General features: G+C 37.1%; 1 protein-coding gene across 2 annotated transcripts in view; it reads left to right on the top strand.

The window, feature by feature from the left end:
* Positions 1-16,037, top strand: part of SVEP1 (sushi, von Willebrand factor type A, EGF and pentraxin domain containing 1) — a 210,257-nt gene that overhangs the window by 79,675 nt on the left and 114,545 nt on the right. For both annotated transcript variants that reach the window (XM_035254401.3, XM_035254412.3), the window contains exons 8-10: positions 938-1,056; positions 10,264-10,393; positions 14,930-15,037. In XM_035254401.3, coding sequence (XP_035110292.3) covers positions 938-1,056; positions 10,264-10,393; positions 14,930-15,037 — 357 coding nt within the window. The remainder of the gene's footprint in view (positions 1-937; positions 1,057-10,263; positions 10,394-14,929; positions 15,038-16,037) is intronic.

The following is a 16,037-nucleotide window of genomic DNA, read 5'->3' as shown; positions in this document are numbered from 1 at the left end:
AAACAAGAAGATAGGAGACACAATGAAATCAATTCTGATGTATTCAGCCAGAAGTTACGGAAGACCTAATTTAACATAAATTAAAATAAAAGGCGTATTTTGCTATATAATTAAAACTTCAGCACTACCATGACTGGTGTGCATCTGTGTAATGTTAGCACATCTAATTCAGCACCTAAAGTATAAAGTAAAAAATATCATTGGCTTTAATTTGTTGTTTGCTTTGAAATTTCAGTTTGTGCTAGTTAATTCTACTTGACAGCTTCATTTTCAAGTGTAGTTTTTTTCCTGTCATAGTCAGCATTCATTTTTTAATTTATTTCATCCAAAAATTATTTCTCAAGCTCCTATGATATGCCAGGTACCATATAAGACAGTGGGATAAGACATCCTAACCTTCAAATAACTTAAATTCTACTGAGGAAGAAAATTCAATTTCAAAATAGCTTGTTGGGTTTTATGGTCGGGAAGTCCAGAGGGCTACAGGAAGCTGTGGAGTGGGCACCTCACATGAGCCTGCGGAATCAGCAGAAGTTTCCTGAGGAGCTGTGTCTAAGTGGAGAGTTCGAGGGCAAGTAGTACTCATCCAGGTAAGGGGAAAATAGGGCACTAATTCAGGCAAATAAAAGAACAGGGCAAAGGCCTAGGTAAAAGAAGGCCATGGCCTGACAGTAGCTTGATGTGGAGAGTAAGTTCCAGTAGGAGAAATGGAAGAAATGAGGCTAAGAGGTCAATAGGTACCAGTTCAGGATTGGGCTCGTAAGCCATGCTGAGATAAATGATCGGGAAGGCAGGCAGGGGCACATTCCAAGCAATCAGTACCTGGGATGGTCAAATGTGTCACAATGTATAAATATAACTAGATTTTTACCTCTTCTTTAAATGATCTAAAACTACATATCAGTGTATTAATCGATTTGTTTATTTTCTGAGTTAGACGTTGAGGCTCCTCAAATCAACTGTCCTAAAGACATAGAGGCTAAGACTCTGGAACAGCAAGATTCTGCCAATGTTACCTGGCAAATTCCAACAGCTAAAGACAACTCTGGTGAAAAGGTAAGGTTTGTGCAATTATGTGCATCCTTTTTCAAATCAATTATAAATATACTGCAGATATGTGTGTTGAAGACTTGCTAATATGCTCATGGTAATACTTGTAATAGGCTTCCCTAAAGGGACAGAACTAATAGGATAGATATATATATATATGATAGGAAGTTTATTAAAAAGTATTGAATAAGAAACACCAATGCTATCTCTTTCTGATTGAAAAATATACAAGGTAAAGTTCCATAATAGGCCATCTGCAAGCTGAGGAGCAAGGGCCAGTCCAAGTCCCAAAGCCTCAAAAGTGGGGAAGGCAATAGTGCAGCTCATGGCCAAGGCCCAAGAACCCCTGGCAAACCACTGGTGTAAGTCCAAGAGTCCAAGAGCTGAAGAACTTGGAGTCTGACATTTGAGGGCAGGAAGCCTTCAGCACGGGAGAAAGATGAAGGCTGGAAGATTCAGCAAGTCTGCTTTTCTCACCTTCTCCTGCCTGCTTTGTTCTAGCTGCACTGGCAGCTGATCAGATGGTGCCCACCAGACTGAGGGTGGGTCTGCCTCTCCCAGGCCTCAGACTCTAATGTTAATCTCCTTTGGCAACACCCTCCTAGACACACCCAGGAACAAAACTTGGTATTCTTCAATCCAATAAAGTTGACGCTCAGTGTTAACCATCACAATACTCTTTGTGTGTAAACTCTACTCATAAATGTGAATGCTGCATCTGATAGAATAATGATCAACTTTGAATTTTTAATTAGAAATCTCAGATAAAATCCTCAAAACCAGAAACTTTTCATTCTATGGATTTCTTGTATTATTGTAGCCACCAGGATTACTTGACTAAGAATTCTTTGCCTTTTACTAGGTTCTGAGGATCTTTTAAGAAAAGGTGTGGAATCAATTCTAATTCCTATTTATGAACCTATCTTTTAAAATATGGGCCCAAAACGATTGTATGTTTTTCAATCAGAAAGAGATAGCATTGGTATTTCTTATTCAAGGTTGTCTAAATCCGTGTTATTCAGAACACGGTATTTTAATTTTCTATGTATAGTAGCTTGAACTAATCATCCATCAGAGGCTAGAAAAGCAGTTCATTTAGGAATTTTACTTCCTCTTATATGTACATGGTTATTATTCACGTACATTAAGATGCATTTAAATACTATGTTATTTCTACACTTACATGTAAATATGTATAAGTTGTACCAATCAGGATATATTGGGGGGGTTGTGAAGTACAACATAGAAAACATATCTGTTCCGATCATTGTGTTGAATATACTTACAATCAAAGTAGCTTTTAAACCTGATTTGAAAGGGGCAGTGACTCATATGTTGAGCAGTCTCTGATGTGTGATATTTCCACCACATCTTTTTCTTTTCACACTGAGCCTCCTGCCTTCCTCTAATAAGGACCCTTGAGATTACATTGAACCCAACTTGATAATTCAGGAACATCTCCTAATTTTAAGATCCTTAATTTATCCATGTCTGCTAAGTCCCTTTTGCCATGTAAGGTAATGAATTTATAGGTTATAGGAAGTCAAACATTGATGATCTTTGTGGGGCCATTATTCAACCTACCACTTGGGAGAAGAATTTGAATGTTAAAAGAATAAAATTCTTCTCTTCACATGGGAGAAGAATTTGAATATTAAAAGAATAAAAAATAGAAATGGACAGAACCAATTGAGATGGAGAAGTTGAAAATACAAGGAAAAGGAGGGACAATCCATTGCAAATGGTTTCTGTTCAGAAAGTGATCAGACCTGGAGCATTACTAAAGGGAAAAAGTGAGAGAGTTTTGAAGTTTTCAGAGAATGGAGAAGTTTTGAAAAACTCATTCTGAGAAGGAAAGTGAGCAGACCAGAGAAATATACTAGGATTATTTGGTTACTGTTTGGGGTTCATTTGAGTTTTGTTATCATAAACTTATAGAGAGATAAATCTGCACTATTGTGTGAATTTCTCTGAAATTGATGTGATTCTCTGGCACAAGCATGAAAAATGTAAATAATTGGGTTTCTTTATAATGCAGAGTTTTGAAAGAAAAAGAGAAACAAGGCAGTTTAGACTATTGGCCAAAAAAAAAAAAAACCCTACATTTATTGTAATAATAGAACATGAACTCAAGGAAGGGTAAGAAAGAATAAACAGAAAGAACTCATGATGCTGTCATGAAGATCCTTGTACTAAGTCTTTGTCTTTGTCTCTAAGAAAATTTCCAAAAAGAGAAAATTTCCAAAAAGAGAAAATTTCTTGGTAGAAAAATAGGGTGCTAAATTATATGTGCGAAGTAATCAAAACTGTAATTGTGTAACTGATACTGAATAGTCTGAACTAGGAAAGGCACCAGTAGAAAATAACTATTTTTCTACAGTCACAAGCTTTCCATAATTAAAAACCACTTCCAAGAATTAAAAAGAAGAGTCTTGCTATCTAAATACAAACTTGAATCTTGTATTCACTTCAAAGCTTTTTCCTCTTGCAGCTCAGAGGTGGCCTGAGTGACCTGAAGGAGGAGCAATAAGATGCTCTTTTTCTCCTTGCATGCCTTCCCGTCTCTGTTTCTGACTGTAGCTGCATTATATATGGAAGGAATATAGTCTTTTTAATAAAGTTTTAAAAATATGCATAAACCTTTCATTACCTAATTACCTGTGGCAGAAAAATAATAGTATCTACTGTGTTTCACCCAAGTAAAATGACCAAATTATCAGTTTAACTTTTCAGCCGCTTAGAGTTTGTTGATATAATCTGGGATTCTTATTCTAATTTATTATAGATTAATTAATATGGTTTTTTACATTATGTATATTCTTTTCCAAAAATCATAACCTTTGACGACACTTAAATAACAACCACAATTTTTCAGACCAGGTCTGTGTTTACATAGTTTTGGTGTTTGTTGGCACTTCTGCACACCATGACTTTTCTCTCTCATGGGGGATTTGTTGTGATTCATCTCATTTGGTAGGTTCAAAATCCATTGTTTCAGAAAATGTATATACAGATGGTATATCTACTAAGCCTCTGCGTGTACAAGAACATCTTTTATTTCCAGACTAGCATTTAATGACTAAGAGAAAGATAATATAGGCTGATCATTTTCTCTTTTTAGCTAATCTGCTTTTTTTTTTTTTTCCGAATGCTGTGGGAATTTTTTATTGCATGTTAAGTCATCTGGGATTTGTTTAAGTGATGCTTGTTCTTTAACAACTTTGGTACATCAAGAGTCCTTTTCATATTCAGAGTCATAGCTTTCTTCAAATCAAAGTTTTCTTCCAAATCTTAAAACATTTTTCCTATTCCATTTGTTGTGTTGGGTTTTCTTTCTAGGAACACTGATGATTCATAAGTTATATTTCTAATTTCTGTTCTGTATGTCTATTATCTATTCCATGATTTGTACTCTAAGTTTTTCTCTATGTCCTGAGACTTTTTTAAACTGATCCTTTGTATTCCTGATTTAATTTCCTCGACACAATAACTATCTGAGTACCAAGATATAGATAACTTCACACACACACATACACACACCATTCTATAAAATATGTAATGCCATATATATTAATAGGTTACTAAAAAAAAAGGGATTCCACTTACAATGCAAGATAAAATGTAAAAGATTTAGGTTTTTATTTAAAAAGAAAGGTGACAAAAAAAAGCAGGAGTTGCAATTCTCATCTCTGATAAAATAGACTTTAAAGCAACAAAGATCAAAAGAGACAAAGAAGGCCATTACATAATGGTAAAAGGATCGATACAACAAGAAGAGCTAACGATCCTAAACATATATGGACCCAACACAGGAGCACCCAGATACATAAGGCAAGTTCTTAATGACGTACAGAAGGACTTAGACTCCCACACAATAATAGTGGGAGACTTTAACACTCCACTGTCAATACTAGACAGATCAACCAGACAGAAAATCAACAAGGATACCCAGGGCTTGAACTCAGACCTGGAGCAAGAAAACCTGGTGGACATTTACAGAACTCTCCACCCCAAATCCACAGAATACACATTCTTCTCAGCACCACATCACACCTACTCTAAAATTGACCACATAATTGGAAGTAAAGCACTGCTCAACAGATGCAAAACAACTGAAATCATAACAAACAGCCTCTCAGACCATAGTGCAATCAAGTTAGAACTCAGAATTCAGAAACCGACCCAGAACCGCACAGCTTCATGGAAACTGAACAACTGGCTCTTGAATGTTGACAAATTGAAAGAGCTAGAGGAGCAAGATCAAAAAAAATCAAAACCCAGCAGAAGACAAGAAATTACTAAGATCAGAGCTGAGCTGAAGGAGATTGAGATACGAAAAACCCTTCAAAAAATCAATAAATCCAAGAGCTGGTTTTTTGAAAAGATCAACAAAATAGACAGACCACTAGCCAGATTGATTAAAAATAAAAGAGAGAACAACCAAATAGATGCAATAAAAAATGATAAAGGGGAAATCACCACAGATTCCACAGAAATTCAAACCATCATCAGAGAATATTACAAACAACTCTATGCACATAAACTAGTAAACCTGGAAGAAATGGATAAATTCCTGGACTCCTGTGTCCTCCCAAGCCTAAACCAGGAGGAAGCTGAAACTATGAATAGACCAATAACAAGGTCTGAAGTTGAGGCAGCAATTAAGAGCCTACCTCACAAAAAAAGCCCAGGTCCAGATGGGTTCACAGCCGAATTCTACCAGACACACAAGGAGGAGCTGGTACCATTACTTCTAAAACTATTTCAAACAATCCAAAAAGAGGGAATCCTTCCCAAATCATTTTATGAGACCAACATCATCCTGATACCAAAACCCGGCAGAGACCCAACGAGAAAAGAAAACTTCAGGCCAATATCCATGATGAACATAGATGCAAAAATCTTCAATAAAATATTGGCAAGCCGATTGCAACAGCAAATCAAAAAACTTATTCATCATGATCAAGTAGGATTCATCCCAGGGATGCAAGGCTGGTTCAACATACGCAAGTCTATCAACGTAATTCACCACATAAACAGAACCAAAAACAAAAACCACATGATTATCTCAATTGACGCAGAGAAGGCATTTGACAAAATTCAACAGCCCTTTATGCTAAAAACCCTCAATAAACTCGGTATCGATGGAACGTATCTCAAAGTAATAAAAGCTATTTATGACAAACCAACAGCCAATATCATACTGAATGGGCAAAAACTGGAAGCATTCCCTTTGAAATCTGGTACTAGACAAGGATGCCCTCTCTCACCACTCCTATTCAATATAGTACTGGAAGTTCTAGCCAGAGCAATCAGGCAAGAAAAAGAAATAAAGGGTATTCAAATAGGAAAGGTGGAAGCCAAATTGTCTCTATTTGCAGACGACATGATAGTATACCTAGAAGACCCCATCGCCTCAGCCCAAAAACTCCTGAAACTGATAAACAACTTCAGCAAAGTCTCAGGATATAAAATCAATGTGCAAAAATCACAAGCATTCGTCTACACCAATAACAGACTTAAAGAAAGCCAAATCAAGAGCGAACTGCCATTCGCAATTGCTACAAAAAGAATAAAATACCTTGGAATACAACTCACAAGGAACGTAAGGGACCTCTTCAAGGAGAACTACAAACCACTGCTCAACGAAATCAGAGAGGACACAAACAGATGGAGAAACATTCCATGTTCATGGTTAGGAAGAATTAATATAGTGAAAATGGCTATACTGCCCAAAGTAATTTACAGAATCAATGCTATCCCCATCAAGCTACCATTGACTTTCTTCGCAGAACTGGAAAAAACCACCATGAACTTCATATGGAACCAAAAGAGAGCCCGCATAGCCAAGTCAATTCTAAGCAAAAAGAACACAGCGGGGGGCATCACACTACCGGATTTCAAACTATACTACAAGGCTACAGTAATCAAAACAGCATGGTACTGGTACCAAAACAGAGATATAGACCAATGGAACAAAACAGAGGCACCGGAGGCAACACAACATACATACAACTATACAATCTTTGATAAACCTGACAAAAACAAGCAATGGGGCAAGGATTCCATGTTTAACAAATGGTGTTGGGAAAACTGGCTAGCCATGTGCAGAAAGCAGAAACTGGACCCCTTCCTGACACCTTACACTAAAATTAACTCCAGATGGATTAAAGACTTAAACATAAGACCTGGCACCATAAAAACCCTAGAAGGAAATCTAGGCAAAACTATCCAGGACATAGGAGTAGGCAAGGACTTCATGAACAAAACACCAAGAGCATTAGCAACAAAAGCCAAAATAGACAAATGGGACCTAATGAAACTCCACAGCTTCTGCACGGCAAAAGAAACAGTCACTAGAGTGGATCGGCAACCAACAGAATGGGAAAAAATTTTCGCAGTCTACCCATCTGACAAAGGGCTGATATCCAGAATTTACAAACAACTCAAGCAGATTTACAGGAAAAAAACAAACAAGCCCATTCAAAAGTGGGCAAAGGATATGAACAGATACTTTACGAAAGAAGACATATATGAGGCCAACAATCATATGAAAAAATGCTCATCGTCACTGGTCATCAGAGAGATGCAAATCAAAACCACATTGAGATACCATCTCACGCCAGTTAGAATGGCGATCATTAAAAAATCTAAAGACAACAGATGCTGGAGAGGATGTGGAGAAAAAGGAACACTTTTACACTGTTGGTGGGAGTGTAAGTTAGTTCAACCATTGTGGAAGACAGTGTGGCGATTCCTCAAGGCCTTAGAAATAGAAATTCCATATGACCCAGCAATCCCATTACTGGGTATATATCCAAAAGACTATAAATCGTTCTACTATAAGGACACATGTACACGAATGTTCATTGCAGCACTGTTTACAATAGCAAAGACCTGGAATCAACCCAAATGCCCATTGATAATAGACTGGATTGGAAAAATGTGGCACATATACACCATGGAATATTATGCAGCAATCAGAAATGATGAGTTCGTGTCGTTTGTAGGGACATGGATGAATCTGGAAAACATCATCCTCAGCAAACTGACACAAGAACAAAAAATGAAACACCGCATATTCTCACTCATAGGTGGGTGATGAAAAATGAGAACACATGGACACAGAAAGGGGAGTACTAAACACTGGGGTCTATTGGGGGGAAAAGGGGAGGGCCAGTGGGAGGGGGAGGTGGGGAGGGATAGCCTGGGGAGAAATGCCAAATGTGGGTGAAGGGGAGAAGAAAAGCAAAGCACACTGCCATGTGTGTACCTACGCAACTGTCTTGCATGCTCTGCTCATGTACCCCAAAACCTATAATCCAATAAAAAATTAAAAAAAAAAAAAAAAAAAAAAAAAAAAGAAAGGTGAATGGCACCTTAAAGAAAAATATCAAACATTGACAGGTGAAACAATAAAATAAAATGGAAATACATGCCATATTTGTAGATTAAAAAACAAAATATTTTGTTCTAATTTTTCTGAAGAAAAAAATTAAAAAGCAAAATAGTTATAGAATAAGTGTATTTTACAGGCACTGTTCACATATTTTTGAGCATGAAAAATTATTCTGGAGTGGAAATTAGAAGAATACCTAAATTAAAGTATCAAAAAGAATAATAAGATACAACTGAGTCCATCAGAAATCAAATCAAAATATCTAATAAAATAAAAACACCAGAATGGTGCAGTACTATTCCATAATAGATGAATTTTAAAATATCATAAAAGAGGATCAATGAGTGATTTTTAAGATGTAAAGTTATAGCCTCAAATCATATCACACAGAAAATATATTTCCAAATTATAGTTTAAATCATTAAAAAAGCTACCATCAAATATATTTGGATGCTTATCAAATCATTTCATGAATGGTTTTCTAATCTGATTTGAAATATTTTTTAAACTATAGTTTAAAAAAATCTGACTATAAAATATTTTTAAATTTGTTTTGAAAAAAACTTTTAAATTAGAAGACAAATACCAAACTAGAGAAAAATGTGTCAACCTTGTCAAACAAAGGTTGGAATGCTATTGCATAACATACTAACTTTTGTTTTTAGTACATCACAATTTTTCAATGAATAAAGAAAATAAACATACAATTCAAGAAGGAAAAAATCTAATACATGCAAATATGAGAATTTAATCGTAGCATGTGGCATTAAGAAACAGTTAATTAAAACAATGACCTGGTGCCACATTTTAGACTTATCAAAAACAGATAATATTTAATATAGATCAGAAAATGTGCAGGGGAACTTTGACACTGGTTGACAGTAGGAATATGAATTGTTACCATGCATTGGAAAAGAAATTTTATATTATCTACTAATAAAATGTTAATGTTTGGGGTTAGTAATTCTATTCATGGACTTCTTTTATAAGGAACTAATAAATAGCAAAATAAGCTGAGCACAGAAAGACAAACATCTAAAGAGCTAAAAAGAAAAAAGAAAAGTGGATCTCATGAAGGTAGAGAATAGACTGGTGGTTATCAGAGGCTGAAAATGGTGGAGGGAGGGTGAGCTAAGAGAAGTGAATTAATAGGTATGAATATATGTTTTGATAGAAGTCATAAGACCTCGTCTTCCATATGTAAAGCATAGGTGACTATGCTTTACAATAATCTATTGTATATTCTAAAATAGCTAGAAGAGAAGAATTTTAACAGTTCCAGCATAAAGAAAAGATAAATATTTAAAATGGTGGCTATCTGAAGTGCACTGATTTGATCTTTACAAGTTATATGAATGTGTGAAATTATTGCACTTACCCTGAGACTATGTACACCTGTTATGCATCAATAAAGAAGAAGAAAAAATATTTTTAAATTATTTTGTCAAAACTGTTTACAGTGGAAATGTTTGGGTCATACTAATATCCTTCAATGGACTTTTCTTAAATTATCATATATTTATATACAGAACATTATGGAAACATTTAAGAATCATCTTAAGTTCTAAAGACTATATAAGATCATAAAAGATGTTTTAAGATATTATGTTGAAACACAAAGGAACAACATTTCAAATGTGTACCAATTCTGTAAACCATATAAATAGAATAATCTGGAAATAAATATGCCAGAAAACTGCCTTTTTCCTTTCCTCTATATGAAATACTGTATCATTGTTAACATTTACATAAATCAAAAAAGAATAAGTGCACATTTTAAATTAACTTTCAAAATATTTATGTGTCTCCAAAAGGTGTCAATCCATGTTCATCCAGCTTTCACACCACCTTATCTTTTCCCAATTGGAGATGTTGCTATTGTATACACAGCAACTGACCTATCCGGCAACCAGGCCAGCTGCATTTTCCATATCAAGGTTATCGGTAAGTGATACAGTTTGGCTGTTTCCTCACCCAAATCTCATCTTGGATTGTGGGTCCCGTAATTCCCACGTGTCATAGGAGGGACCCAGTGGGAAGTAATTGAATCATAGAGGAGGATCTTTCCCATGCTATCTTTATTCCATGAATAAATCTCATGAGATCTGATGGTTTTATAATGCGGAGTTCCCCAGCACATGCTCTCTTGACTTCCACCATGTAAGATGTGCCTTTGCTCCTTCTTTGCTTTCTGCCATGATTGTGAGGCCTCCTCAGCCATGTGGAACTATGAGTCCATTAAAACTCTTTCCTTTATGAATTAGCCAGTTCCAGGTATGTCTTTATTAGAAGAGCATGAGAACAGACTAATACATTAAGTCTTCATAAAATCATTTGGGCAGGTTTGTGAAAGCAATCCAGAACCCCAGAGACCACTTCTTCTTTATGGTCAATGACTCCCTTTTTGCTGATTCTTCTAACTGGCAATGAAACTTGCTCAAAACACTCCCTGTCTGAAACCTATATACCCTTTAACCATCACCACTTCTCTTGATTTCTTCCCATATGAGCCCATATGAAAGTTCCAATGCTTGCCATGTCTTTCTTCTTAATTACCATTTATTCTGAGTCACCCAAGTCTGGCTTTTGTTCCCCTTCACTCATATAAACTACTGTCATCACAGTCATCAATGATCCCTGGTGTTACTCTGCACACTTTTTGGTCTTCATTTTACATAATCATTCTTCATATTTTATATTTTAAATTTTTTTCAGAGACAGGGTCTTACCCCATCCTCCAGGTTGGAGTGAGTGCTGTGCCACAATCATAGCTCACTGCAGCCTCAAATTCCTAGGCTCAAGCAATCCTCCTACCTTAGTCTCCCGAATAGCTGGGACTATAGGGATGTGCCACCACATCCAGCTAACTTCTTTTTTAAAAAAAAATTGTTTGTTAAGATGAAGTCTTACTGTGTACCCAGGCCGGTCTCAAAAAACCTGGCCTCAAGTGATCCTCTCACCTTGGCCTCCCAAAATGCTGGGATTATAGGTGTGAGCCACCACACCCAGCCACATTTTACATTATTAACCACACACTTCTTATCAAAACCTTCTCCTTCCCTTAGCTTCTTGGATGTTAGTCTTTCCTGTCTTTTTTTCCCTCCATTATTTTTATATAACCTTCTTTATTTCTTTTGTAGGCTTCTCTTCCTTAGAGAAAGGCTTCTCTTCATTAATTCTCAAATGTTGACCATCTCTAGGGTTTCAGCCCCGGCCTTCTCTTTCTCTCTCTCTCTGTAGTTTTCTTGGGTGGTTTTGTTAATTGACAACTCCCATATTCCTGTTTCCAGTTCAAAGCTCTTTTCTGAAATCTAAACTGGACTCTGAAAGCCTCCTGGACTTTCGCCATATTAATGTTTTATGGGCATTTCAAACTCATCCAAACCTAAATTATTTCCTAGCTCAAAAAAGGTCATAACCAATCACCTCGCTACCAACAAAAATATGAAAGTCGTGCTTGACCCCTTGCCATCTCTCACCAACATCCAAGAAGATATCAGATGCGATTGGTTTCACCTACCAGATATCTCATTCTCTTTATCCTCATAACCAATACTTCTGATCAGTCCTTTTTAATCTTTTGAGCCTGGTTTACTGTATTATCTCTCAGTTGGCCTTCTGCTCATTACCAAAACAAAATACAAGGAAAGGTAGGCTACACAGCAATCTGTAGTGGACAAGAGGATGGACTCTGAACCCATGCTGCTTCATGTTAGCTCCATGTTAGCTCTACCACTTAAAGTCAAGGGGACCAGTTGCCACTCTGTGCCTCAATTTCTTTATCCAAAAATAGGATTAATGAATGTATTGCCTCATAGGGATATTGTGAGATTTTAAATTAGTGATAATCTAAAAACCACTGGATCCAGTGCCTGCCACAACTTAAGCTCTGTGTGAAAGCTAGACGATAACATACTGACATTTTGCAATATTTATCTCAGGTCTATTTTTCTCATGTTTATTTTAAAATGTATGTTAAATTCATTTTGTTTTAAAAATGTTAAGTAACTTAGTGAAATAATTAACAGATATTAAACTGTTTCCTTACCCTATACATTACAGGTGTTGGTAAAAGTAGATGAAAAAAAATCAGACTATTTCACAATGCTTAGTTTTTTTAAATTTCCTTTTCAATGTTGTTTTAAACATGAGCTTTGCCAGTTGCATGAAAAATATGTTGGATTTTCAAAAATCTGACACAGTGATTTTAGACTTGGAAATGTGGTTCAAGAGTTTGCCAGGTTTTAATATTTCTTTTTTCTTTCTTTTTTTTGAGACCGAGTTTCGCTCTTGTTACCCAGGCTGGAGTGCAATGGCACGGTCTCGGCTCACCACAACCTCCGCCTCCCGGGTTCAGGCAATTCTTCTGCCTCAGCATCCTGAGTAGCTGGGATTACAGGCACGCGCCACCATGCCCAGCTAGTGGGCATGGTGTTTTGTATTCTTAGTTTTTGGTATTCTTAGTAGAGACGGGGTTTCACCATGTTGACCAGGATGGTCTCGATCTCTTGACCTCATGATCCACCCTCCTCGGCCTCCCAAAGTGCTGGGATTACAGGCATGAGCCAACACGCCCAGCCTATATACCCTTTTTTTAACTTTAAGTTCCAGGATACAAGTGGAGGATATGTAAGTTCTGTGCCATGGTGGTTTACTGCAACTATCAACCCATCACCTAGGTATTAAGCCCCATATGTATTAGCTATTTATCCTGATGCTCCCCTTCTCCACCAACCCCTGAAAGGCCCCAGTGTGTGTGATTTCCCTCCCTATGTCCATATATTCTCATTGTTCAACTCCCACTTACGAGTGAGAACATATGGTGTTTGGTTTTCTTCCTGTGTTAGTTTGCTGAGGATAATGGCTTCCAGCTCCATCTATGTCCCTGCATAGGACCTGATCTTGTTCCTTTTTATCTCTGTATAGTATTGTATGGTGTATATGTACCACAATTTCTTCATCCATTCTATCATTGGTGGGCATTTGGGTTGATTCCATGTATTTGCTGTTGTGAATAGTGTTGCAATGAACATACGTGTGCATGTATCTTTATAATAGAATGATTTATATTCCTTTGGGTATATGGCCAGTAATGGGATTGCTTGGTCAAATGCTATTTCTGGTTCTAGGTCTTTGAGAAATCACCACACTGTCTTCCACAATGGTTGAACTAATTCCTACTAACATTGTAAAAGCTTTCCTATTTCTCTACAGCCTTGTTAGCATCTGTTTTTTTTTTTTTGTTGTTTCATTTGACTTTTTAACAATCACCATTCTGACTGACATGAGATGGTATTTCAATGTGGTTTTGATTTGCTGTTCACCAATATCTGTCATGTTGAGCTTTTTGTGATGTTTGTTGGCCGCATAAAACATCTTCTTTTGAAAAGTGTCTGTTCGTGTCCTTTGCCCACTAGAGTTGTTTGGGTTTTTTTTTTTCTCGTAAATTTAAGTTCCTTGTAGATTCTGGATATTAGACCTTTGTCAGATGGATAGATTGCAAAAGTGTTCCCCCATTCTCCAGGTTTTTGGTTTATTCTGACAATGATAGTTTCTTTTGCTGTGCAGAGGCTCTTCCTCTTTAGTTTTATTAGACCCGATTTGTCAATGTTTGCTTTTGTGGCAATTGCTTTTGACATTTTCACCATAAAATCTTTGCCCATGCCTATGTCCTGAATAGTATTGCTTAGATTATATGCCTATTTTATTGTTCTTTTCTGACATCCTTAAAACTCAAGCACATTCGATCATGGTTTTGAAACCTGGCTTACCCACCCCACCTCATTTCCACCCTTCAGCCTGAATTTCAGCAACACAGACACCCAGTGCTTTAATGTGTACTGTGGCTTTCATCCTCTCTCGTTTCCCCACTTCCAGGTTCCCACTCTATTCTTGGTCTTCACCTAGAATTCATCAACCTTAAATCTTTAGCTCCAATGTTCTGCCTCTGGACATAACCACTTGGCCTCCCAGCTGACCCACACTGACATCTTGCTTATTCTGCAGCATGACTCAGATCTCTGGCCCATGGTCCTTCCATTTAGCCATCTATTAGCCCTTGTCTTAGCCCTTCAGATAAGAGGAACATCACAGGAATGACAGGTGTAGTCATTTCATTCCTTCAGCTTGCTTGGAATGGTTCTCTTCCCTTCCAGTTGGGTCGGCTCAATGACTGTGGACAGAACCCACAATTTAAATGCCCACCATGTCTGGAATTGCCTTTCACACACTTGTGCACAGGGTGATTTTAGAAAGGTGGCATTTTTTCCTTCAACAGGTAGGGGGCAGTATAGCAAAAGCGGCTCTTTCCTTTGATGCTGGGGATCAGGGAAAAGACATCAAGAGCCACAGGGTCAGTCTTGTTTCTTATAAGTGCAAGGTTGTCTGCCAGCACAAGCTGACTTCAGCTCTCTTTTGAAAACCTCCTCATCATTTTTGAATATCAGTTGTGACTTCTTTGTCTGATTTCACGTTCTTTAGATGTAGAACCACCTGTCATAGACCGCTGCAGATCTCCACCTCCCATCCAGGTCTCAGAGAAGGTGCATGCCGCAAGCTGGGATGAGCCTCAGTTCTCAGACAACTCAGGTAAGATGACAAGGACTTTGTCGTCAGCACAGTAGCACTGAATTCTTCTTTATTGAAAAAGCTTTTTAATGGGATAAAAGAGAAAAAGCAAATCACAACTGTCTAAAGAGGATGAATAAATATAAAAGTTAACATGTTTCAATGCTAGGATAATTATAATTTAACATTATTAATCTTACCTATCCATGAGGGTTTTCCTAATTCAGTATTCCGTGGGCATTTGTTGAACCTGCGCTAGTTGATGTACCTAGCAGGATTCTAATGAATTTCTTGAGTCTCCAAGCTTATGTTGTTCTAGAGGCATAAACCATGCATTTTATCAGCATCTCTACTGCAGATATGTATATTCAGACTCAGTTCTTAAGTACTTGACAAATAAAATTATAAGAGGTCATAAGAAAGTAGAAAAAAACTAAGCAAATACAGCTGAAAAGTTCATTGTAAGGGTTTCAGTAAAACCCAGAAAACAACAAAAATGCAAATTAAGTAATTTCTTAATTAAACTCCCAATGTTTTAGCAGACTTACCTATTGCCTCTTTGCTTTGTAGAGCATCTCAAAGGACTTTGAAAAAATCAATTGTTTATCGAAGAAAGCCTTGATTTAATGGGGTTGTTGAATCTACTATTTCTGTGTTATCGCATAATATTAAATATTTTATTTTCTACTAGTGGGCAAAGGAACACAAAATCCCAACTGATTTGCATAAGTAGGACATGAAACTTCAAATCAAGTAAGAGACTAATGAAGTGACTGCAGGATAGGTGTGGTGGCTCACACCTGTAATTCCAGCACTTTGGGAGGCTGAGGCAGGCAGATCACCTGAGGTCAGGAGTTTGAGACCAGCCTGGCCAACATGGTGAAATCCTGTCTCTACTAAAAATACAAAAATTAGCTGGATGTGATGGTGAGTGCCTGGAATCTCTGCTACTCCAGAGACTGAGATGGAAGAATTGCTTAAGCCCGGGAGGTGGGGGTTGCAGTGAGCTGAGTTCACACCA

This window comes from Callithrix jacchus, chromosome 1, assembly GCF_049354715.1.
Source record: "Callithrix jacchus isolate 240 chromosome 1, calJac240_pri, whole genome shotgun sequence".
Classification (NCBI taxonomy): Eukaryota; Metazoa; Chordata; class Mammalia; order Primates; family Cebidae; genus Callithrix; species Callithrix jacchus.
This window is presented reverse-complemented; position numbering and strand designations above follow the sequence as displayed.